This window comes from Talpa europaea (assembly GCF_964194135.1).
Source record: "Talpa europaea genome assembly, chromosome: 1".
NCBI classification, from domain to species: Eukaryota; Metazoa; Chordata; class Mammalia; order Eulipotyphla; family Talpidae; genus Talpa; species Talpa europaea.
The window spans coordinates 10,793,053-10,820,125 of NC_140073.1; the positions used below are offsets into that span (position 1 = coordinate 10,793,053).

At 38.3% G+C, this 27,073-nt stretch overlaps 3 protein-coding genes across 3 annotated transcripts; all 3 read left to right on the forward strand.

Annotated features, from left to right (window-relative positions):
• Positions 1 to 884: 884 nt before the first annotated feature.
• Positions 885 to 1,823, forward strand: LOC311171142 (olfactory receptor-like protein OLF2; the record flags this gene model as incomplete). Its single annotated transcript, XM_084233783.1, has 1 exon — positions 885 to 1,823. The coding sequence occupies one exon, from the start codon at positions 885 to 887 to the stop codon at positions 1,821 to 1,823; it is 939 nt and encodes a 312-aa protein (XP_084089909.1).
• A 17,426-nt stretch (positions 1,824 to 19,249) lies between these two features.
• Positions 19,250 to 20,215, forward strand: LOC311169608 (olfactory receptor 5W2-like; the record flags this gene model as incomplete). Its single annotated transcript, XM_084231702.1, has 1 exon — positions 19,250 to 20,215. The coding sequence occupies one exon, from the start codon at positions 19,250 to 19,252 to the stop codon at positions 20,213 to 20,215; it is 966 nt and encodes a 321-aa protein (XP_084087828.1).
• Positions 20,216 to 24,734: 4,519 nt separating this feature from the next.
• LOC311170969 (olfactory receptor 5W2-like) lies at positions 24,735 to 25,802 on the forward strand (the record flags this gene model as incomplete). The annotated part of the gene is made up of 1 exon (XM_084233496.1): positions 24,735 to 25,802. The coding sequence occupies exon 1, from the start codon at positions 24,864 to 24,866 to the stop codon at positions 25,800 to 25,802; it is 939 nt and encodes a 312-aa protein (XP_084089622.1). The 5' UTR covers positions 24,735 to 24,863.
• Positions 25,803 to 27,073: the final 1,271 nt, after the last annotated feature.

The window sequence follows — 27,073 nt, forward strand, 5'->3', positions numbered from 1 at the left end:
TACATAGCTCCTTTTGGAAATAGCCAGATTTAATTTGTTTTTGTTTTTTTTTTTAAGTCAACAAGGCATGTTTTATTTATTTGTTTGTTTGTTTGTTTTGTTTATACATGCACTGGGTACAGTCAGAAGCATGGGAACTTGAGAGAATTCACCAGAGCCAGAGCGGGGAGCAGAACAGGCAGAAGGACTGAAGTACACTGCTGAGGGGAGCAGTGGGCGGCAGGAGAGGTCTGCGAGCCATGGGGGACCCTCCTCCAGCAGCCAGGGAGCAGCCGGGATCGAACCATCGTGCAAAGGCCGCGGGCAGCTTCGCAACCCAGCGCTCAACCACTGCGCCACCAGGGAGGCCCCACCAGATTTAATTTGAATTAAAGTGTGCTATACTCTCTGTATAATGCTATACAAATAAAAGTGATAATACCAATACCAGTACTGATTTATATGATTAGATACATTTCCACAAGATTCAGTTTTCAGGTGCTACTAACCTTGCTAATCTCTTTTTCTAATTCTGAAAAATAAGGCCTCCCCTGGGGGCACAGTTGTTGAACTCTGGGCTGTGAAGCTGAACACAGCCTCTGCAGCGCCTGTTTGATCCACAGTGTGGGTCCCACATGGCACGACAAAACTCTCCTGCCGCTCCCGATGTTCTCCTCAGCAGTGTGTTTTTTCCAACTGCCTGTTCTGTACCCCGCTCTGGCTCTGGTGAATTCTCTCACCCTTCTATGCTTCTGACTGTACACAGTGTTTGTATAAGTAAATAAAAATCTTTAAGAAAAAATTCTGAAAAATAGAACCAGAAATTTATCTAGTAGGATGTAAGAGGACGTAAACTTCCACTTGCATTTCCCTTTGTCACACCCAGGGATTTCCAGGCCTGAGGGATGGCTCCTGAGAACTGCACTGTGTTTACTGAGTTCACCTTCGTAGGACTTTCTGGAAGACAAGATGTGCAACAGGGGCTCTTTGTGTTTTTTCTGCTGGTTTATGGCATCACTGTGATCGCCAACCTGGGAATGATCCTGCTGATCAAGGTGGACTCCAGACTCCACACACCCATGTATTACTTCCTGAGCAATCTGTCTTTCTGTGATATCTGCTACTCCTCCTCTGTCTCTCCCAAGATGCTGGGTGATTTCTTATCTGAGCAAAAGAGGATCCCATATAATTTCTGTGCCATGCAGATGTATTTTTGGGGCACCTTTGCAGATGTGGAGTGCCTCATGCTGGCTGTCATGGCTTATGACCGGTATGTAGCCATTTGCAACCCACTCCTGTACACAGTTGCCATCTCCAAGAGACTCTGCACCCAGTTAGTGGCTATCACTTACGTAGCCGGGATGGTGGATTCTGCAATCCATACCTGCTTCACATTTCGATTGTCATTTTGCAATTCCAATATCATCAATCACTTCTTCTGTGACATCCCACCCTTGCTGGCCATCTCCACCTCGGATACATCCATCAATGAGATACTGTTGTTTACTCTTGGTAGCTTTATTCTGGGGTGCAGCATTATTACCGTCCTCCTTTCCTACAGCTACATCATCGTTACCATCATGAAAATGAGCTCAGCGGAGGGGAGACGCAAAGCCTTCTCTACGTGTGCCTCACATTTGGTGTCTGTGGCTGTATTTCATGGCACGCTGCTGTACATGTACTTTCGACCCAGCTCGAGTTATTCCATGGACACGGACAAAATTACCTCTGTCTTCTACACAGTTGTCATCCCTATGTTAAACCCACTGATCTACAGCTTAAGGAATAAGGATGTGAAGGGTGCCCTGAAAAAAGCAATCAGAACTAAAGTGTGTCCTGGGTAAAGCTATGACATCTTGTCCAGAATTATTTATTTAAATATTCTGAAAGCTACAGTATAATTCTTTTGGCATATCTTCCAGCCAAATCGCTGATACAACTTTCTAGATATTTTCCATATTTCTCATATGTCTACCATGATTTTATAGTATCATGTGCGTAGGTAACAGTCATTATTGAAATCAGTCCTCTCTCAAAACTAAGAAGGGTCATAGCAGATTTTCTGTTGCTTGCAGAGAGGATCTTTTTTAGTTCCCTCTGTCTTCTTGGATATGTCCCAGCAAGATATCAAGGGTGAGTATTTCTTAGTCCAGTGTCAATGAAATGTAACCTCCATAAGATTCCATTTTATTTTTAGGAAAAAAAAATGGTTTTAATCAACTTTTGAGAAGGTAGTACAGTTATACAAATTAAGGTTGCATGTATTTCCCTATGCCCTAATAGCACCTTGTAAATGCTCCATCACATCCTTAAAAATATGATATTGAATAAATAAAATAAATAAGATGTCTCCTTCTTTAACTTAAAGTTCCATAAATGCAAGGCCCAAGTTATCTTCTTTATCAATATTTCTATTTTTTTTTTAATTTACATTGCTTGTCTCTAGAATGCCATTCAAAATATTTATTGAATAAAAGATTGCATGCCCCCTAAAAAATCGATGCAAAGATAATTTTTGTAAATAAATATAGATCCCTTGATTTGATTTTGTTTGATTCTAGTATGATAGTCTTAGATGAAATCCATTTGTGCTTTTTTGTTTTGACCCATGCTAATAAACATGAGGGAGGGAGATCATTTGACATTAAAAACTTTTCATTATTTCTCATCATTCTGTCCCTCTTATATCAGCAGAAACTTTGTTCATCATTCTGTCAATTTACCTACTTGCATTTGATCGAGGTTAAGAGTAGAAAAATTGGAATGGAAGCACCATGAGATCAGGCAGGTCTGTGGAGACCTGGAGGTGGGGGTAGAAGTGATTAACATAATCCTTAATCCAGCTATAGAACTGAAAACTCCTTTGGCACCAACATCTAAATCATGAGGCACAGACCAAGCAGGTGTCAGACTGCTATAGAGAGTGTCATGGGGTGCAGACTAGGAGGTGGGGATATGGAGATAGAAGGGCATTGTAGAATCTCCAGTCCTTTTCAAAGTCTACATGTTTATTCAAAATCAACAAAAATTAACCACTTCTAAAGGAATGAGCCCCTCCCTAGAAGTCAGGACAATTTCCACACTGGCAAGGGGCAGTGGCCTTCTGCCTGCTTGTGCCTATGCAGGAGCTCCTTACCACTAACTCTCCATCCTCAGGGCAGCAGCCTCCTGCCCACATGTGACCTGTGAACAAGCAGGTGCTTCTCTTCACTGACCTCCCTCAGAATAGGCACCTTCTTCCAAGAGAGCCCGCCTATGATTATTCAGCCTCTCTTTTAGCAAACCTGTGCCTTTCTGGGTTGTTCTTTCTGCCCACTTGTGTTTGTGCAAACATTCTTTATCCCTTCCCTCTCTTTAATAATGAACCTGTACGTTTGGCTATAACTAACTCCTCTGCTGGTTGAGAAATTTGCCGGAGAAACTCCCAGTGCTGGTGAAACTTTTCTCAGTTAACCCAAGGACCCCAGTGTCTGAAACAAACATATCCTACAAATGTCTTCACCTTCACCACAGAAAAAAGATATGGTGCCATTGAAAACTGTACTGAAACTGCATGACTGGGCATTGGGGGAAGCACCTAGATCTTTACTAAAGACCACTGGGAAAGAGAATTTCTTTTCCTTTGAGGTGTCCATGACATTATACATATTAAAATTAAAATTTTAAAAATAAGAAATCCCTAATGCATATAGTTGAATTTGTAAAGGTAGAGTTACTAGCAAAATTATACATTCAGTGGAAGAAGCATAGAACAAAGTAATATTTGCATCAGTGTCCATTTGTAATGTTTTATTTGGGCTCTGTGTATCTAAGAAACAAACTGGAACCTTATTCCAAAGAAAATTTTAATAGTGGTCATCACTGAGTATCTGGATTTAGGTAATTTAAAATGTATGCTAATAACATAATTAATTAATGAATATGCTGTCCTTCACTGTAATCAATGGACTATGAATCCAGTTATGAAAATCAAACTTATTTTCTTAGGGGTACTGATTTCGCTTATTTTATTTTTAAGAAGGGAACATGGAGTCTTCTGATTCCAAAAAAGTTATGGGTTTTACAAGATTTCTCATTAAGGTCTTCATTCAGAAGCTATATATCTCATTAGTGTATAAAGAGCAGGTTCTGCTGTTTTAGCCCAATATTGGCCATCAGAGTCAATGTTGTGACTGCATTAGTTCTTGGTGTTCTCATTATGTTAATGTGCAGGCTTGGGGATACCTCAAGAGCCCCAAATTTGCATGCTCTATCTGCCACCCCCCCCAAAAAAAAAACAGCATACTCTGAGTGAGAAAGAAGCTTAATAGGATTTATGTGCCTAGAAAGATAATAAAAGATAATAGTTTTCCAATAAAACACCCAAATTTACTCATTCCTTTATGGGTAAATGATGAACCAAACAGGGTTGCCACAAAATAGAGACCTTGCAATGTGAGAACTTGCCACAAATCTAAGCCACCTTCTAGCGGGGAACCATAAGGAAGGGGTAGAAGGGAACAGGCAAGTCTGGAACAAAAGGAGAAAAATCAAAGTACAAATCAAAGTAAGGGCTGCCCTTTCAACCTCCCCACATGACTCTCACCCATTTCTCTTCCAAGTGGCTCTACATGTCTCAACACCATGCATTTCCTTCCATGTCTCCCAGGTCACTGGTGTAATTCCAAAGCTGTGAAGCAAGCAAATCCTCCCTCACATGTCTCTGTGCCTCATGTATCTCCTTCAAAAGTCTTCCCAAGTCTTCCCTCCAAATCTCTGTTTTTCTGGCTTCCCCTCAGTAGCTCAGCTCCACCCTTCATTAGCTGGGGCAGGGAATAGGGAACCTCCATTTTCTATGCAGATTTCTGTCTGTAACTATTATGATTTCAAGATGCCCTTCAGCAATAGCCATCAGGAAACCATTAAACAATACACTAATCTTGCTTGCAAGACCTAGAAATTACTCAACACCTCTAGGGCTACAAACTGAAGTTGTGGAGAGGGGGAGGGGGTCCTGCTTTTACTGGGGTTGAAAATATGGGGAGGCTTATTTTGACCATTTGCTCTATCAGTAATTTTAAAATATAAGAGTGGGAATTTAGATCTCAGGAAGAAAAAGAATGAAACTAAAGGAAAAACAAACAAACAGAGGCTCCCAAAAGATCAGTTCATGTAAATCAACCATGAATGGTAAAACAATGGACACACGTGGCCGGGATTTATTTGAGCTGGCTGTCTTTGGAGTGGATGTCTCATCATCAAACCAAAGGCTCTTGAAATACAAAAAGAAAAGTCAAGGTCAGAGTTTGTACAAGTATATATTTAAAAAATGAAACAACATATTCAAAACATGCACTTGCAGCAGGCTGTCTTGCATTACTGGCTGAATAGTTTGAAGACATATAAAATACCTCTGAAATGTTTATTTATAATTGCAAAATATTGATATATTGCTCACTGACTAATTTAAATATTCATAACTTTCACTCCCTGTCCAAATTCCTTCTACATTCATGTACTTTATGGAACCATATTATATATATTCACAACCATAAAACTTAGATATTCTTATGTTACATAAAATTTAATTCACTGGCCATCTTTCACATAATGTACAAAAAATAGGATATCCTTACTTATGTATTTCTTACTGTGGAACTGTTATAGGACAGGGATAGGGGCAGCCCAAACCCCGCAAACCTGCCTATTCTAAATGGGTTCTGCCATCCCCCGCATCAACACAAAACATATGACACTTTAATGGGAAGGAACTTTAATAAAAACTAGGAAACAATACAGGTAAGGCAAAGAGTCTAGTTTCTAAATGAAGCACCCAAAGTTACCCGTCCCCTCGTGGGTAAAAGTCCATACATATGGGATTGGCCCAGAGCAAGGCCCCAATGCCTGCCACAAGTCTAAAGCATCTTCCAGTGGGGACCCACAGAAAAGAGTCAGAAACAACCAGACAAGCCTGGCAGGAAAAGAGCAAAATCAACATCAAGATAAAAGCTGCCATTGTCACCTCCCCATGGGTCTCACCCACATCTGTGTCACCCCGTCCACGACCAAAAGACAAGCGCAGCTTCTTCACGTGTCTCTAGGCTCCATGCGCCTCCTCCAGGTCTCCTGGCTCCATTCTGCTTCCTTCCTCAGTCTCTTCTGCAGCTTCTCCTCTTCCTGCTCAGCTCCACCCTCCCTTGGGTGGGTGCCGGGGACCAGCCTCCGGCAAAACGTCTTGCCAGGGGTTCCTGAAAGGATGAGACGGCCTAGGCGAAAACGAAAGATCTGAAACTTAAGGGCTGAGGGGAAGGGGATGAGGTAGAATGAGGAGACACTGACACTTGGTGAGGTGCTAGTATCTTCTGCCGAGAGACTCAGCAGGTCTTTTTTTATTCATTATTAGTAATAATAATAAGGAAATACATTATCATGTGTAAAGCATAAACAATTAGTATATTATGTTTCCCATAGACTACTGGCCCCTACAGGTCTCAGCTAGACGGCAGCTTTCAAGGTTAACAGATAATAAACCAAACCTAACATAAAAGCTACTTATTTTTTCATTTAGACAATTATTTAAAACAGTGAATAACCACCAGTGCATCCCTATCAGCTAAAGCCTAAGCATCAAAGGACTATTCTATTCACATGACCTTCAGCCGGAGACCAGCTGCTGCTTAGTTATCAGAACTTTTTCTACCTAGAAATTCTTTAACTCAAATAGCTTCATATTAAAAACTTTCCCAAGAAACTTTAAGAGAAAACAAAATAGAAGGACCTGCTATGATTATTGTATTGTAATGCTTGTCAGGCATGTTCAATAACTTGTCTCCCATTGTCAAGTGAGCCAAACAGCCCAACAACTAATTTCTAAACAAACAATTTTTCGTGCTATTTACTTACAATATGCTGATACATATAATTTATTGCCTAATATACTTTCTGATAAATTTTTCTCTTTGTCCATGAACAAAAAGCAAAGGGATGTCAGATCTTCAGCCCCACGGTGTGAGGCCCTTTCTCTTAGCTGCTTGTCAGTATCCTATCTGGCTGGGGCAACAAGACCTCCTGCAGCATCTCCCCCTTTTTTGTTTTTGACCATCATTTCCATGGTGATGAAGATCGAATATATGGATGTTGGAATGCAGTCTCAGATGAAAATTTTACCGGGTTCCAGTGTGAAAGAAAATCAGTCCCTCCAGGTATTGTCCATTGTAGAAAGCAAAAGTCCTCCATTTCTGGAAAAACAACTCATTAGTCCAAGCAAAAAAATTCAGAGACATTAGCCAAAACAAGACAGTAAATATGTCAAAATTTCAGAAAAAAAATCTTCAGAAAAATAATCTTGAAATGGTTCAATTTATGTAAAACACAAATTCTCCCAACCTTGATTCCAAACTTTAACAGCCTAGCGAAAGTTTGTAAACTAAATCTACTTTTAAACCATATTACCTATTTTTGCATACAATCACAGGGCAGAATAACTAAACAGCAATTTCAGCTGGCTTTGTTGGAACACTCCATATACGATCAGAGCAAACTGTTGGCATCCGGTCCATGTAGGCTTCAGGAACAAAGTTGGTCTCATCAGACTCCACCTGGGCTTTCCTCTCCATGAGGGTACCAGGGACTTTTCGTTGGCTGGGTTGTCCAGTCCTGCCAATGGAGGCAAGCTTCCTCACCTTCTCTGGAGGTTTCTGGAACCCTACGAACAAAGCAAACAGGTTCTCCTCTTCTTGGTTCAGCTCTGTTTTAACTTTTTGGAAGAACTCCACACAAAGCCACACAATTAAACTCATGTCCAAATTTGTTTGTTTAAACAGACAAAATCCCTATGCAAGTTATGCAAAAACAGACTCTGAGATAAGTAGTAAAAGATTACTACTACTATTTTTATGCTGTGTTGGTATCAAGGGGAGAGAAAATGCAAACACAAGTTAGCTTTTCTGAAAAAAAATTGCAACCTTGCTGCAGATCCTGATCACCAAAACAAGAAAACTTTGTGGATTCAGAACAAAATGCAAAAAAAAAAAAAAAATTACCAGTATCATGTCAAAGAAAACTTAGTAAATATCAGGTGCATTTCCAGGTCTATTCAGTCCTTAGTAGGAAAGTTTTACTCTCAACAGTTCCATCAATAGGAATCCATTGAGGTCTTTTTTTCCCCTATTTTTCCAGAAACAATTTCTGTAATAACAATCAGTAAACAATAAATAATCAATAATCAATAAACAATGGAAATATACAATATTACAAGGTGACAATCACCACTGACAATTTGCATACATATCAGGTACTGAAAGGTATTATACACATTTTAGAAAACCAGTGTTAACATTTCTGTACATGCCAAAGTTTTATTATTTTTCCCAAATGACAATGCTTCCTTTCCAGTTTTACTACACTAGGTAAGCCAAATAGAACAAATTCATCTAACGCCTTTCCTAGGAGGAAAGGGAGAAACTTTGTGGAGTGTCTCAGGAGCTCTACTGAGGTTCCACAAAATTTCCTTGCATCAGCCAAATGACAGGCTGCCAGATTTGAAATTGAATTTAGATTTTTAGGAAGCTTTGCCATAAGCATCAGAAAAACAACAGAAACAACAACACAAAATTTCCATGAAGGCACCGGTTTAGTCCAGCACCACAATGTTGACAACTTCACTGAAATGGCCTGTGTGGACAACTTCACTGAAACGGCCTGTGTGGCCACACGAAAGCAAGATTTAGTATTAATTAGTCCTTTTTCCATCAAATGAATAAATTGATCAAATAATGTAACACAGCCAAATTTCCAACACATATCATTGTTTCTCTTCAAACCCATTATTTGCAGGTTTTATAAAGCAAGGCAAATAAAATTCACTTTCCTCAAACCTTCTACAACTTACTACATACCCTCAATTTTAGCTTTTTTCCTCTATTCTTCCACATTCTGGCACAACCAGACATTTTAATTTTAAGACAAAACTACTCTCCTTTACCTTCTTTTTTTAATTAACCATCAGTCATCAATTTCCTTCCTCTTTACTTCAGACATCACTGAAACTTTCAACAAATCATGATGGTGTTTTTCTTTTAGTAGTCCAGAACATAAGGAGGTGCTTTGTGTGTTCACCACTCCAAAAAGTTACTTTAAACATAGCAGATTACTAAAATTGACTTAAAAACAGTATAGCTTAGTTGCACTTGGTAAAGTTAATATGACAAAAAAAAAAATTTTACATATACATACATATATGCATATATATACGTTTTTAGTCAAGGAAAGAAAAATACTTTAAAGATACATTTACACAGAGTAGATTATTAATATTTAACATAACTTTAAGGCATATATGCTTTGAATTATATCATAAAATTTGAACTAGTTTTTGCATATTAAAAATTTTGGAAGATGATGTCAAAATTTGTTTTTATGAGAATTTATATAGGCGCCATTTATTATTAGTCCTCCGGAGGTAAAAAACAAAACAAAACAAAAACACAAAGACAGACGCAAACAGACACAGAGATTTCTTGATATACATATAAATTTTTGGCCATGTGCATATATTTTAAAATATAGTTATTTTACCAATATGTGTGAAGATACTGAGGTTTAGAATTTAGCTCAAAAATGTCTATATTACCACTTTATATTTTACCATGTAGTTTTAACAAGAAACTTAACCTTTTACTGTTTCAATAAGTAAATTTGAAAGCTTTTATTCAACCAATAAGTATTTTGTATAGCTTGTTAACAAGTCAAAAGTAACTCAACAGTTTTTGCCTAAGACAATTTGGACTTTAAAATCAGAGAAACACAGGGAAATAGAACTATTTTTGTAGAATGAACCAAAATAATTTTTTAAGGTGGACAATAGCAAAGTTCAGTCCCCCACAGCAGGAAGGCAGTAGAGACCTGCCAGTGATCTCAACACTGGAGAAAAAGTCCAGGCAGCTGCTTGTTGAGATCAAGGGCAGCCCCCACGAGCCCACTGAAGTGGGTTTATACTATTTTAATAAAAACCTTTTAGTCATATTATAGTCATATAATCTTACATAGTCATAATTAACCATTTTTCTATTACTTTACCAATTGTGAATGAACTTTGAATACTATTATTTAGAAATGCCTTATTTATTTATTTTAAAAGAAACAAATGGCAAAACTCCACCAGGGGGAACTTAGCCTCCTCCCCAAATAATTAACAGGAAAAGATTGGAGCATTTTTTCTTTCATTTAAGATCATGACACATTATCTCTTACTTGTTTTTGAGTTTTTATTTTTATCTCAACAATTTTAGCCAAGTCGGGGCTGGAAATTTGGGCTGGATTTTGGAATGGTCTCATAATTGGGAGCCGATGCTTCTGCAAAGAGGTCAGTACTAGCTCTAGAATCAACTTTTGGCTTTTGAAAAACAATTTTACTATCCCAAGAATCCTGATCACTTTCTCTAATACTGTTTTGTTAATACGGGGCTGTCAGCTGAGTCCTCTTTGATGTCCTTTAGGCATGCAGACAGCCATGATTCTCTTCTGTGTTTTGGAAACCAAGAACAACACATCTCAACAAAATTTAGGAAACTAGCCAATTGTGCATGAGAGGCCTTAAGGCCTCTCTTAACAAGTATACTTATATCAATAAAGAGTCCTCTTTCCTTAGACTCAATATGGCCCAATGCTTCTCAACGATAAGACACTCACTCGCCTTATCACGTAATAAGACACTCACTTGCCTTATTACGGTTCTGACTTACTGCTCCCCTCAAACCTGCTTTCTCTACAGGCGGGTATGCGCCCTACCCTATGGAGCAGATCCTAGCCGTCCCCGCACGGGAAAGAAATCTTACCTTTCAAGTCCCTGTTCCGGGCGCCACTTGCCTTATTTATTTATTTATTTATTTTAAAAGAAACAAATATATTTAACACCTTTCCCCAGAGGATGCTGCAGGAGGTCTTGTTGCCCCAGCCAGATAGGATACTGACAAGCAGCTAAGAGAAAGGGCCTCACACCGTGGGGCTGAAGATCTGACATCCCTTTGCTTTTTGTTCATGGACAAAGAGAAAAATTTATCAGAAAGTATATTAGGCAATAAATTATATGTATCAGCATATTGTAAGTAAATAGCACGGAAAATTGTTTGTTTAGAAATTAGTTGTTGGGCTGTTTGGCTCACTTGGCAATGGGAGACAAGTTATTGAACATGCCTGACAAGCATTACAATACAATAATCATAGTAGGTCCTTCTATTTTGTTTTCTCTTAAAGTTTCTTGGGAAAGTTTTTAATATGAAGCTATTTGAGTTAAAGAATTTCTAGGTAGAAAAAGTTCTGATAACTAAGCAGCAGCTGGTCTCCGGCTGAAGGTCATGTGAATAGAATAGTCCTTTGATGCTTAGGCTTTAGCTGATAGGGATGCACTGGTGGTTATTCACTGTTTTAAATAATTGTCTAAATGAAAAAATAAGTAGCTTTTATGTTAGGTTTGGTTTATTATCTGTTAACCTTGAAAGCTGCCGTCTAGCTGAGACCTGTAGGGGCCAGTAGTCTATGGGAAACATAATATACTAATTGTTTATGCTTTACACATGATAATGTATTTCCTTATTATTATTACTAATAATGAATAAAAAAAGACCTGCTGAGTCTCTCGGCAGAAGATACTAGCACCTCACCAAGTGTCAGTGTCTCCTCATTCTACCTCATCCCCTTCCCCTCAGCCCTTAAGTTTCAGATCTTTCGTTTTCGCCTAGGCCGTCTCATCCTTTCAGGAACCCCGGACAAGAAGTTTTGCCGGAGGCTGGTCCCCGGCAGGTGGGGCAGGGAACCTCCCCCTTTCCTGGGGACCACCCTGTTACAGAACCAAGCATAGTATTCTTAGCCATTGCTTTGTCATTTTGTGTGTAACTGCCATTTTAGAATTTTAGGTTTTGCTGTCCAGGAAAGACGACTGCATTCCCGAGATAGTTTGGACAGTTTCGACCCTCACTCTGCCCTCGCCCTCTGGTCACCAATGAGGGTGAACGTGCTGTAATTGGACTTAGAGGCTGGAGTTGCATCTTGGCTAGGCCAGTCAGCTTAGAATGATAGCCAGGCAAAGTTGGAGAACACATCCTTGTAGCCAATGAGTAACTGCCAGCATAATTTAACCTTATTAAAAAACCCCTGCTTCCTTTGTTCGGGGCTCTCAATACCTTCTGCTATGTTGGGAGGTGCCGTGAACCTGGACCTGAGTCTGTAATAAACTCCCTTTTGTGTTCGCATCTCTGTCTTTGGGTTCTTGGAGGCTATGCTCGCCGAGTCTGCTGATCTTGGACACAACACTTACCATTTATTTTTGATACTGGAATTGTCAGGCCTAGTCTCCCAGCCAGGAATGGATTCCAGGCTGCAGGGCAGTGCTTAGCCCCAGCCGCTAGACCCCCCATGGGTTGGTGTCTCAGGAAGCCTCAGCAGGAACTTCACAGATGCTCAGGCAAGCAAGTGAGAAGCTCAGGTTTGTTTATAAGAAAAAAAAAAAAGTTTATTGAGGAGAAAAAGAGCAGAAATAAAGTGGGACTCCCAGGCCAGGGAACCAGGCCTGGGAGGGGCAAGGAAGACAAAGTGAAGTCCTGTCTCAGGACTTTCCCTGATTATTCTGGTAATTATTTCTTTCCCTGATTATTCTAAAGCTCTACCAGTCTCTTTGTGATTGGTCAGTTTTTGGCTGTCTCACTTAATTTGCTACTGAGTGGGAGATCTTCACATTCCTTATCTAACAGGTCTGTCTTTCCCCATTTGTTATATCTTTATCTTTATAGTCTAGCCCTCCCTGTGGGCATCTTTACACTTTATCTTATCATCTGAAGAAAACCAGGACCATCCTTAACAAGATTATCTGTGGTGCTAGGATGTTTGTTTTTCCCAGTGGAATTGTTTTCATTTCCTTGCTCATCCTTATCTCTGAAGCCTTCCTGAATTTTTTTCAGTGGTCCCCTCCTGCACTGTCCCTAAAACTGCCTAATAACCCTAGCTTGCCCTGTCTCATTCTCAAAGTAAATGATTTGATAGCTTGACTTGGTTTTTAGTTTTTTTTTATATACAAATAATGAGAGTTTAAAATAAGAAGTGAGACACATCTGTTTTCAAATAATATGTATTCTGTCCTTTCCTTGTAAGCTGTGTGACCATTTCACTGTTAAACTGCCTCGATTTCCTACTTCATCATTCATCTAAGTCTAGTATAATATGTAAATATAAAAGGGGGGATGAGTTAGAGGGAAGGATAAAAACAGAAAGGCAGAGAGAGATCACAGCTGTATAACTATGATATATATGCGTAAATATATACAAAGTTGAGTCAGAGAGGCTACATAAGACAATAGTGCTGAAAAACAAAAACCAGGCATAGCTCTGGCAATGTGTCATGAGGTGGATCCAGCTTTCCCTACTGAGAGTTGCTCCCCCAGCCCTCAGATGCCAGTTCCACACTGGAGCCTCAGGTCAGGTTTAGAACTTCAGGTCAATGACATTTTTTTTCTCTTTGTTTCTTTTCCCTTAAACATTCTTGCCTCTCTGCCTGCCCCACCCACCCAGCCCTTCCCTCAAGGCATCAGATCTGTAGCAGTTTTCAAGCATTGATGTTAAAGCTTGTTTCTGCCTGACCCTTGGTTTGGTTTCTCTTTATTTCACATAGAAGTGACACCATCTGTTATTGACCTTTCTCCTTCGGGTTTATTTCACTTAGCACCATCCCTTCCAGCTCCATCCACATTGCAGCAAAGGGTAAGATTTTATTTCTTTGATCTCTGAGTGGTACTCCATTGTGTGTGTCTGCCACATCTTCTTGAGCCTTTGTTTTAGGGCATGGCACTTAGTTTGTTTCTATAGCTTGTCTATTGTAAACAGTGCTGCAATAAATATAGGAATGCACGTTTCATTTTGAATCATTATTATTTTTCTTGGGTGGGTAGAACCCTAGGAGTAGAACTGGGGGGCTAGAGCAGATGCACGTTTAATCTTCTGAGAAAACGCCATATTACTTTCCATACATCCTAAACTGTTGGTGGTAATGTAGACTGGTCATATTGATTTTTAAATCCCTAGCTTTATATGGTACAAAATATGTTTTCAAAATATTTTGTAGGCTTAGTATATCAGAGGTGAGTTTCAGTGAATATTTTATCAAATAATTATCATTTAAGCCAAAATGTGCTGCCTTGCTTATAGAACTGGTGCCAGCTACCCAGAGATACCGCTTTTCTTGTTTCCGAGATGAGGAGAACTTTGTGCCTGGTTCTTGTTGAGTACATTATTTACACTTAAGTTATTTAAAATGGCTTCTGTCACAGAGTCAGAAATCATTTTCTCAGAAAGGACTAGACAGTTGCCTACACAGAATTATATTTAGGGCACCAGTGACAGTAGGAAAAACTCACAGAGATTATTTTGTTATTTGTCTGATGTCTTAATCTGTACCTTATTCTCATCCATCTCTCCCTCTGTTATAGAGCAAACCCGATATTAAATGGGTTCCTGGCTGTGGGTCCTCACCCGCGCGCTTTAAAGGGACTTATGAATACTCTACTACAGACACATGCCAAAGGGTTAATAAAAGGTTTATTTACAAGAGAAAAGGAAATAAGGAAAATGTACAACTCAGGGAGAAAATAGGGAAATAAAGTCTTTAATGCGTCCTACCCGATCTGACTACCTGGAAACCCAAAGTCATTTCCAAAGTCACTCTCAGAGCTGGCCGGACGCTGCTGCTGGCCAAGCACCCAAAAATGGAGAGCCCCCAAAGCCCACGTGTCTGCCTTTTGTATTCACCTGGCTGCTTAACCCCACCCTCAGGTCTCAGCCACCTTCCCTTTGGTGGTGATGGGATTTGGAGTTCCTGGTGTCTTTGGCTTTGACCTGGGGTGGGGGTGGAGTCCACAAAGCCTATATGGAATTTGCTTTGGGACATCCTTTTTCCCCTAACACCTCCTCACACACTAAGGAAAGCTATTCTCTATTAACAGATTCCTTTGGGAACTAAGTTACATTATCCAGTTTTCTGCAATACATTGTCATCTGTGCTGCAGATTTAATGGGGAGTGGGATTTAGATTACATGGTCTGAAGGGACAGCCATGTTGATTAGGAGATTGTTTGGATGCTGCTTAGCAGAGCGATGATGGGTGCTTGGTATCCCCAGAGAGAGGGCTTCTCTTGAGGGAAAATAAGCATGGAGAGGAATCAGAAGGGACCAAGGAGGAGTCTGTCCTTCCAAACATGGACCGGATGAAGACAATGATAGTAAATCTCATAGGTAACATACACATATATAATTTTCTGGGTAGAATTTTGTATTGGCAATTACTTAGATGGTTTAAGATTTGCTCTAACATATCTCTCCTGGGATCATCAAAGAATAATAACATATTAAGAAAAGACACTAATACTTGTGACTAAAATTACTTTTCTCAAATAAAAATATATTAATTTATTAAATTTATATGACGGATACTCATGCTTTCTAGAATGTAAAAGAACAGCCCATAACAATAAAGACAAACAAGTTAATAGAAAACATGGTAATCTGATATTTCTGTTTACTCCAATGGAAGTTACAGAAGAAGCAATTCCTGAAGCACTGGACATATAAACTGGCTCATGTCTTGCACATGTTATTATTAGTGTTGTTGCTTACAAAAATTTTGCATTTCTAAATTTTGTCACAATTAAACTTACTACATTGCAACTCAAGTTATACAGCTATTATGCACAATTATTATACATTTTCTTGGGATATTTTAATGAGCAGGAGGCAGTTTAAGAGCTCATAGCAACCTCTGCTTGTGAGCATACAACTGATTCACACACATGACAAAATATTACTTGACAAATGGTTAGTATAGACATTATAACCCAAAGCCTAGAGGTATCACATGGTTAGTGGACACATATATCTCTATGTTGTGCTTGCTTCCTGAAATTCTGCACTGCAGTCACTCTCTTCATCACTGTCTCTTCACATCATTAATAATGCTCAAGTGCATGGTTGAGATCATAAAACAGGTTGCCTCCCAAGGTGACTGTCCTTCCCAATGCTGCCCTCTACCACCAATCACAATGGGGTCCTACCTTGATGTAGAAATTTGGCTTGAAATGCTTTTTGTATGCCTCAGAAATCTGAGTCTATGGATCATGGCTTTGTAAATTTTCACAAAATTTTGCGAATGTCACTTTAATATAAACACATGACAACAGTCTAAGAGATTATTTAAGTTGTCTTTTAAGATAAATTTGTTTTCTGTCATTGTATCTAGGTATATTTTGTGAACAATGTCTATGAATTCAGTGACATATCTCTATGAAACACTAGAAGATCATCCCTGTAGTTTTCAGCATCATAAAATGAGGCTGTATGAAACAACTCAGGATATGAGCAATATATTCAATGTATAATAATAATATCTACTGGTAATGATGTAAAATGTTTGACTATGTTACGTTAAAGTTGTCTTATTTTAAATTAATATCTATTTGCTCTTAAGTAAATTTAACTTTGTTTTAAAGGAACACCCAAATGTGATAAAATATGTATCTGTAATTTTACTCATAATAGTAATTTTATCATATAAAGAGCTGGGTAGAAAGAGTGTTTATGAGCAGAAGTAAGTTTGGGTAAATTAATAGAAAGGAATTAGTTGCCTTGATTAGAGAATATATATAGTATGCTTATTCTGACATCGTTTTTAAAAATTTAAACTCCAGTAAATACACAGCAAAATCTAGGTATCCCTGCACAGTGAGTTCATGGTAATTTTTTTCATTCTTTTTGTAATTTTCCTTAATTTTGAGAAAGTGTTCAATGGAAAACGATTTGTGTGGGACTGTGGATATGTGGAAACATTTAGTGGGTGTGTGTTTAATTTGCAAATTATGGAATTAAAGCAAAATATCCATACCGATATTGAGGAAGTGGAAATAAGGATTGCTTGTTTATTGGAGAAAATTACTATTGTTAAATACATAAACTGTTGTACTGTAAGGCAAAGGAAAAAATACAATATTTAAAAAGTTCTGTATTTTTTTCTCATCACCAACCTATAGTGCATATCATGATAAACCCCATTATACCCGTCTGTACTCCTGAGAGGCCAAATGTTGAATACCCAGGGACCACACTCAGGATGTTTATATAGATCAATCAGGAGACAACACAGAACCACCGGGCAGACAGAACCGTGTGCATGAGGAAGTCATCAAGTTTGGGTCAGGTATTATTAAATATTTGTTGTCTCCTGATTCATATTGTAATTTGTTTTAGAGGGATTTTTTTTAAGTTTTTTTTTTTATCTATTTATGCATACAAGAACTGGGGTGTAGGCCAGAGGTGGGGGGGGGGTGAGAGGATTCACCAAAATCAGAGTGGGGAGCAAAACAGGCAGACCTACTGAAATACACTGCTGAGGGGAGCAGCAGGCAAGACAGGAGAGGTCTGCTGTGACATATGAGTTAGCTCCCTGGCTGGGGATTGAACTGGTGTCACAGTGACTGGTGATAGCTTGCTAGAGCTGAGACTTAACCCCTGTGCCACCAGGGAAGCCCGTGTTTTAAAGTTTTAATCCATTTTTGCCTGATAGATTGTTATTAAAGCAAAGGAGAGTGTAAAGTATTGATATTATACCATTTTAATGACATTTAACAATTCATCTCAAATGTTTTATATATTATATGTATACAAAAATAGTATGGAATAAAGCATGACTTGTGGAGGTGGTCAGGCAATAATGTTTTATATTTTTAAAAAAGTCTCTCAGAGATAAAATTGTTCAAAGATTTGTACACAGAAAACAACCATTTAAATAAATTGAAGCAAAGAGTTTGGCTGCACACTGATTTTTAGGTCACTATTCTGATATTCTTTTCTTCATCTACCATGAAAACCACTTTTCAGATTTTCTCACAGATCAGAGGAAGCCATGTATGATATTTTATATGCATATCATAGTTGGTTTGAATAAAGTTGAACACATTCACTTGGCCTCCCAAGGACCACCTAGGTTTTTTAACCAAAATATGAAAGATTTCAATGTTATTCAAGTGAAGTAGGGATCAAAGAAAAGTATAAAACAAAATTAAAACCATAGGGAACTGAGATTAGGGAACAGTTCAGCCATGACCCTCTCTGAGACCTGACTCTTACACATGAGTACTCTGTCAAGTCTGTTTTTTGAGTAAACCATTCTGCCTTTCTTACCTCTCTCTGTCACTTGTGTTACCAGAATCCTTATGATGATTAGGTCTCAAAAGTTCCTATTAATTCCCACTGGGTAGCATCAGCATTCAGAGGGGTATTTGGTTAACATGTTGCTGCCTTTCCATTCCATACTCACAGAGACCCTTCCACTGCATTCTGAACCAACCACCCCTCCCTGCCATAGTTAAGTCCTAATGGAAACACTGTTGCTCAAACTTGCTTGTCAAGGCTGCAAAGAACCTCATAAGAATTGAGGGACTAATTGAAAAGTGGGGGAATGCTACATTCTGCCACTTCCAAAGCTGCACCTGTGCATTGTGTTGGATGATGAGGGAATGCAAAGGACTTTATCCATAATCAGCACCTCTTATTTAAATTTCATTTCCTATTACGGATCATGACATTACACTATTACATCACTACAAGATTACATGCCTGAATGTGGGTTAGCTAGACCAATTAATTGTCAATAACCATTGCCTCAAATTTCTATGATATAGAAGTTAACAAGAATATCATGTATATTACATAGCTTCTTTTGGAAATAGCCAGATTTAATTTGAATTAAAGTGTGCTATAATCTCTGTATAATACTATACAAATAAAAATGATAATAGCAATACCAGTACTGATTTATATAATTAGATACATTTCCACTACATTCACTTTCTTCTGGTGCTACTAGCCTTGTTAATCTCTTTTTCTAATTCTCAAAAATAAGGCCTCCCCTGGGGGCACTGTTGTTGAGCGCTGGGCTGCGAAGCTGCTCTCAGCCTCTGCAGTGCCGGTTCTATCCACGGTGTGGGTCCCACATGGCACTACAGACCTCTCCTGCTGCTCCCGCTGTTCTCAGCAGTGTGTTTTGTCCCTCTGCCTGTTCTGCTCCCTGCTCTGGCTCTGGTGAATTCTCTCACCCTCCTACGCTTCTGACTGTACCCAGTGCTTGTATAAATAAATAAAAATCTTTAAAAAAAATTCTGAAAAATAGATCCAGAAATTTATCTAGTAGGATGTAAGAGGACGTAAACTTCCACTTGCATTTCCCTTTGTCACAACCAGGGATTTCCAGGCCTGACGGATGGCTCCTGAGAACTGCACTGTGTTTACTGAGTTCATCTTCGTAGGACTTTCTAGAAGACGGGATGTGCAACAGGGGCTCTTTGTGTTCTTTCTGCTGGTTTATGGCATCACTGTGATCGCCAACCTAGGAATGATCCTGCTGATCAAGATGGACTCCAGACTCCACACACCCATGTATTACTTCCTGAGCAATCTGTCTTTCTGTGATATCTGCTACTCCTCCTCTGTCTCTCCCAAGATGCTGGCTGATTTCTTATCTGAGCAAAAGAGGATCCCATATAATTTCTGTGCCATGCAGATGTATTTTTGGGGCACCTTTGCAGATGTGGAGTGCCTCATGCTGGCTGTCATGGCTTATGACCGGTATGTAGCCATTTGCAACCCACTCCTGTACACAGTTGCCATGTCCAAGAGACTCTGCACCCAGTTAGTAGCTATCACTTGCATGGTGGGCTTGGTGGATTCTGCAGTCTATACCACTTTAATTTTTCGATTGTCATTCTGTACTTCTAATATCATCAATCATTTTTTCTGTGACATCCCACCCTTGCTGGCCATCTCCACCTCAGATACATCCTTCCATGAGATGCTGCTGTTCACTGTTTGTAGCTTTATTCTGGGGTGCAGCATCATCACCGTCTTCCTCTCCTATAGCTACATCATCTTTACCATCCTAAGAATGATCTCAGCTGAGGGGAGACGTAAAGCCTTCTCTACATGTGCCTCACACTTGATGTCTGTGGCTGTATTTCATGGCACGCTGCTGTACATGTACTTTCGACCCAGCTCGAGTTATTCCATGGACACGGACAAAGTTACCTCTGTCTTCTACACAGTTGTCATCCCTATGTTAAACCCACTAATCTACAGCTTAAGAAATAAGGATGTGAAGGGTGCCCTGAAGAAAGTAATGGGCTCTGAAACAATGTCTGGATGCAACAATGTTTTTAATAACAAAAAATAGTATTTTAGAACTGTTCACTGAGGATCAGATATTCTGACATAGTTGCCTGTAGTCTCAACAAATAGCCTTGATATTTGTTATTAATTTTAATGTATGGAGCTACACATTTTGATCTTTCTTTTGTCTGCAAAGGAAGACAAATAACAATGGATTCAGTTGTTTCGCAAACAGACTTTTGACTCTTCTCTTCTGTGCTCATGGGTTTGTCCCAGTGGCACATCTCGACATAACTTCCCCTCCCCACTTCAACTCAACCTTCTAAAGTATCAATTATTTTTAATCAATACATTTTGTAAAATTCTTCACACATAAAGGAGTGCAGTTGGCTAAATTGGTTTTGTTTGTATGCTTGCTTTTACTAGCATAGTTTATTAGTTTCCAGAAGTATTTAAGTAGTAAATGAATAACAATAAAATTAAAATTTCCTGCTTTAGATGCAAAGGTCCTTAAATTCACTAACTTGTCTTGTTCACAAGATAATCAGCCCTCCTTATCCACTGGTTCTATATCCATGGAGTCAACCAAACTCAGATTAAAAAATATGTCCTGTTTTTATGCTTTTTGTGGTTGTATCTGCACTGAAAATGTATAGACATTTTTTTTTCATGCCATTGTTCCTATGTAATACAAGAACTACTTATATAGCATTGACATCTCATTAGGTAGTTTAAGTAATCCAAGAAGATTTAAAGTGTAAGGATGGGTATATGGGCTTTATGCAAATGCTAAAACATTTTATACTAGGTATTTCAAAAACATGACACAATTTTGGTTCACAAAGTTATTTGCTATAAGCTGTTTTCCAGAAAGGAAGATGAAGTTTCTCCTCATGTTTTGCAAGAGCAGAGGGAATACCAGATTTTACATTTAGGCTCTCTTCCCTAATTTTCTTTACCTCAGCATATAATATGGCCAGAGTTGTGTATTTTAAAAATGAAGTAATACATTAAAAATGCAAAATTTCAGTTACTTTTTTGCATTACTGATTGAATAGACTTTTCAGACAATATTTTATTATATCTTAAATGATTTCTTTATTATTTCAAATAGGTATGTGTTATTTATTGAATACTTCACATATGAAGTTTTCTCAAAAAATGGCATTGTCCAATATCTTTCCATACTCAATGCACTTAATTAAAATTTATCAAATATATTCATAACCACACAAATTACCCACACAAATGTGCTTATATTATGTAAAATTAGATTCACTGACTATGTGTGCCATATGTGTGTAAGGAATAGTGATATTGCTATTTTTCTTTACCTTTTTCTTTTAAAGTCACTGATTTAGTAACCTTTCTACATGGTCAGGAAACCAAGATGTTTAGGTTTTTGGGTGGGGTCTTTTTGTTTATTTTCTTTTTAAGAAAATGTTGATGATGGGAGAGTTTAGGATAAGAACTGGACTTTAAAGGGAGACAGATCTGAGTTCACAACATCTGTGTGCTGTAGTTACTTTTTAGTTTGCAGCTGTGTGTATGTGTGTGTGTGTGTGAGAGAGAAAGTGTGATAGAGATATTCAGAATTTCAAAAGTAACACAAAAATATATAAAATGAAAAAATGGAAAATAAATAAAATAAATATCTTCAAAAAAAAAAAAAAAACAAAAAAACTAACTTCCCATCTGAGACTAAATCCCTGGTACTGACAGTAGACCTGGCATAGTCTAATCATGGCATTGTGGCATGAGGTGGATCTCATTTTCCTCATCAGAGCCTGCTCACCCAGCTGACTGATCCCAGGTTCACATTTGAGCCTCGGGTCATGCCCACCCACCTTAACACTTACTCTTAGTGACCCTCCCTTCACCCTTGGTTAAAGCTGAACAGAAATAGAAATTCCTTCACAGCCCTCCATGCTGGCCACACCTTTTCAAAATCTAGGTCAGATGCCTGAAACCACGCTACTGTTCTATGTCCCAAACCCCACAATGGCAAAGAAGTGAGTATAGATAATTAATCCCAGAGTACTTAATTTCAAGCATCCTGTGTGACCACTCCCCCAGAGCAATGTCTGAAATGTAACACTTAGTAACTAATGTGAGGGACCCTGCACTGCTATGACCTGCCTGTCTTGCTTAACATTAATGTGGAAGCACATGGTTCTCACCACTCTCAGCTGTCATTCAACTTCCCTGTTGAAAGCCTACCATGGCCGAAGCCCCAGATCACCACTGATCTCTATGCACAAAGCCTGCTTCTATAGACAGTTTCCACCACACTGAATGGAACTGTGTCTAGATCTATGACCTGGCATACATTGTCATTGTTAAGAGGTCTTCCTCCCTATTGCAGCCTTTTGTCCACTGCTGTACCTCACCTTTAGGCTGAATACCTTCCCTAGGTTTCAAGCACCAAGAACTTGTAAGCTCTGGGTCCCATGGCTGGTTCCCAGAACAAATATCCCCCTTCAGTAACTGTGTTTAGTTTTATGGGAATTATTTGATATGAATCCTTTACTTTTGCTCAGGCATTTGCATCTTTAATCATAAGCATACATAGTGATGAAAATGAGGGCATATGTATAATGATACAATTAGCTATATCTAATATACATTTATTTATGTATATATAAAATTTTTTATTTTGGAAATGTGTTTAATATGAGATTATGCATATGTGTCTATGTAAGTGTGTGAGCTAAAGAGAGTGTGTATTTACTTTCTAAATATGGGATCAAAATAAAATGTATAGGATTAGGAGAACTTGCTTGTGGACTGGAGACATTTACTATTGCTAAATAAATATAATATAGTAAAACAGAGAGGGACAAAAGTAATATTTGTTTTTGAAAAGTTCTGTATCTTTTTCTCAATCACCTACTTGCATATCTGGTGATAAATCACTTTACTGTACCTGTCACTAACTCCTGAGAGACCGGGTGTTGAATACCCAGGGACCAGACTCCGGATGCTTATATAATCCAGGGCAGTCAGGAGACCAGACTGACAGCCCTACAGACAGCCCTGCATGCACAAAGAGCTTGCAGATCTGGGTCAGGTATTAATTTATTTATGTTGCCTTTCTGATTTAAATTTTAGATTTCTTTAGTTCTTTTCATTCTGTTTTTTATAAAACCAAGAGGTGTCATAAAAATTACATAGCCATTAATTTTAATTACTTTTACCAATATACTTATTTAGATAATGATACAATAAGTTACATCTAATATATACAGTTTTTATTTTGGGAATGTGTTTAATATGAGACCAGCTCATACTATATATGAACAGCTATGCACCAAAACATAACAGAATTTAAAAAGAGATGGCATAGATTGTGGAAATGATTGGACTTTTTAAAACTGTGTTTAAACCCTGAGGTACTTGATTGTATTTTATTTTAAAGTAAAACATTTTTTTAGATGTGTCTAAAATGAACCTAAAACAAGGTTTTTGAGACCTGCATGTTGATCACTAGATCATTATTCAGATTCTTTTTCTTTTCCTCATCTACCATCAAATTCACTTTTCATATATTATAGAGCAAGTAATACATTTATAATATCATGTACAGCATTGTTGGTTTGAGTAAAATATAATAGTGGGAGATACTTCAATTGGCATCTATGGACAACCAATGCTTAACTACAGGGCATCCGATTTTAGAGATATGCCAAGAAGTATGGATTAAAGAAAACAATAAAAAATAATGCAGTTTCTGGGGAACTGGCACGGAGGCCCAGTTCAGACATGACTATGTGGCATGGCACTGTAGATGTAGGAGTAATTTTATCATGTGTCTTACACATCATATCCACTGGCGAGTAGATCATGTAGACTTTAGGGAATTAGGACAGAAGGACCCAGGCAGTAAACCACATTTCCTTCTTTTGCTTCTGTCACCTGTGTTATCAATAACCCTGAGATTAAGTCTCAAATGTTCTTCTCCATTTCCTCTCAACACCACCTGCTTTCAGAGGGGGCACTTGGTTAGCCCTGGCATTTACCAGTCTCTCCAGTGCAGAGTATCACTCATAGAGACCCTTCCACTCCATTCATAGCAACCAGCCCCTCCCTGCTGTTGTGGCCCCTGGATCACAGACTATCTCTATATCTTGCTTATTGAGTCTGGGTAGATATGAGGATATGAAGGGTTATTACATCCAGGAAACTACCACAGCTCTGCCTGCCCACAGTTTTGGATAATGATGGATGATTACAAAGGCATATATTCATTTTCTACACCTTTAACTTAATCCTGATTCTGTGTACAAGACATAATTAATTTCTACAAAATTAATACAATCTGGTCAGAAGATGGGGTCATCTGGATGAACTAATAGTAACATATTTTGCCTCAAATTCTGAGGGCATCAATTTCTTCGCTATGTGATAGAAGTAACAAAAATATATAAAACATACATAGCTTGGTGTGGAAATAGCTTGACAGTTTGGATGAAAGTGTGTTACAACCAGTGAAGTTTTAGATCAATGTCGGTGGTATTCTTATAGTCATTGTATCTATTTACAATGGAATTATATGCATTTCCTTTTTTCACATTACCTCATACAGTCAAAGCACTATTTATCTCTTCCTATAATTTCTATGAATTAGAAGGTCCAGCAATTTAACTATGAGGGTGGGAAAACCTTTCAATTCTATTTCCTTTGTTCAAACCAGGAATTTCAAGATTTGACAGATGGCTGCTAAGAACTGCACTGTGTTTACTGAGTTCATCTTCATAGGACTTTCTAGAAGACAGGATGTGCAACAGGGGCTCTTTGTGTTCTTTCTGCTGGTTTATGGCATCACTGTGATCGCCAACCTAGGAATGATCCTGCTGATCAAGGTGGACTCCAGACTCCACACGCCCATGTATTATTTCCTAAGCAATCTGTCTTTCTGTGATATCTGCTACTCCTCCTCTGTCTCTCCCAAGATGCTGGCTGATTTCTTATCTGAACAAAAGAGGATCCCATATAATTTATGTCCCATTCAGATGTATATCTTTGGTGCTTTTGCAGATTTGGAGTGCCTCATGCTGGCTGTCATGGCTTATGACCGATATGTAGCCATTTGCAACCCACTCCTGTACACAGTTGTCATGTCCAGGAAACTCTGCACCCAGTTAGTTGTCATTTCCTACACAGTGGGCTTGGTGGATTCAGCAATCCACACCTGTTTGGCATTTCGATTGTCATTCTGTACTTCCAATATTATCAATCATTTTTTCTGTGACATCCCACCGATTCTAGCCCTCTCCACCTCAGATACATCGATTAATGAGATAGTGATGTTCACCTTCATTGGCTGTGTTGTGGGGTCCAGCATCATCACCGTTCTCCTCTCCTATAGCTACATCATCGTTACCATCCTGAGAATGAAGTCAGCCGAGGGGAGACGCAAAGCCTTCTCTACGTGTGCCTCGCACCTGATGGCTGTAGCTATATTTCATGGCACGCTGCTGTTCATGTATTTTCGACCCAGCTCAAGTTATTCCATGGACACAGACAAAATGGCCTCAGTCTTCTACACAGTTATCATCCCTATGTTAAACCCACTCATCTACAGCTTAAGAAATAAGGATGTGAAGGGTGCCCTGAAGAAAGCAATTGGTACTGAATCACATTCAGGGTGAAACTCTTTTTTCACCCAAAAGTATTTTAAAATTCTGAGTTCAGTTCAGGTATTGTGGCATAGTTTTGCTGTCTTACCTATAATACTTCTTGATATTTTCCATTATGATTGTATCTAAGTTGATCCTGGATTGCAGTAATTATTGAAATTTGTACTTAGGAATATGTAAGCGGTAATGTAGATAAGAATAAATAAGAAATATTCTGTTCTACAGTTACAGTTCCATAAATGTAAAGTTTGTGCCACTCTAACAATTCTTTGTTTTGCTATTCACAATATTCAGTACAGTATGTTAAATAAATGTGTTAAATAAATGTGTTAAATAAATGTTAAATACATGTGTTAAATAAATCAATGAGTATAGCTTAGAAAACAGATGCAAAAATAAGTTTGTGTATTACCAAGAGAAAAAAAAATCTTATTTAATTATATCCCAGTATGTTCATCTTAGATGAAATAATCTTCACTTTTTGTCTTTTGGTTTAGGCTGAAAAATGTATGAGGGAGAGGGATATTTGGATCCAAAGACCTCTCTTCCTCTTCTTTGGCCACATCAGCACACTTCCCCCCTAAGCAAATCTCTATTTTAATTACCCCAAATTGTCTTACATCAGCATGTGGATTTTCCTTGTCACCTACTTCAATGAACAGATATATGCTATTGGCAATTGTCCTCAAAGTGCAATGGAAGTTGAAAGTAAATGCCTGGACATTCCCCAAAGGCCACTTCAAAAAAGGATCCCATGCCCCATGGTGTATTCATGGCACCACATTAGCTAAAACTAAAACACCACCACTGAAATAAATGCCCAATTGATACAGCTTATGTTATAATGGAAGAGTTATTTACACTTGGTCAATGGAAAAAAAAAAACAATTTTTTTTTATTAGTTTTCCTGTTGCAATGATTTATATTTGCTCTGTGTCTTTCTGTAAAATAAACTAGAACCATTTTTTCAATTAAATTCTGATAATGGTGATGGCTGAGTGCTTGGGGACTAGGATTTTCTAATGAAGCCATCCTATAAGCTATTCCAATAACTTTGCTGTTTTCCCCACCAATCAACTAGCAACTAACACAGTTATGAAAATGATAACAGGATTTCATGTTCTCAGGGGTATTTATTTTAATTTAGGTTGTTGTTAAAGGTGAAGTATGGCAGGATATTTCTGTGGTTCCACAGGACTAAATGATGGGTTTCACAAGATTTTTCATTTATGTCTTATTCCTTAACTTTATACATGCAAAAAAGAGTATTGAATATTTTGTAC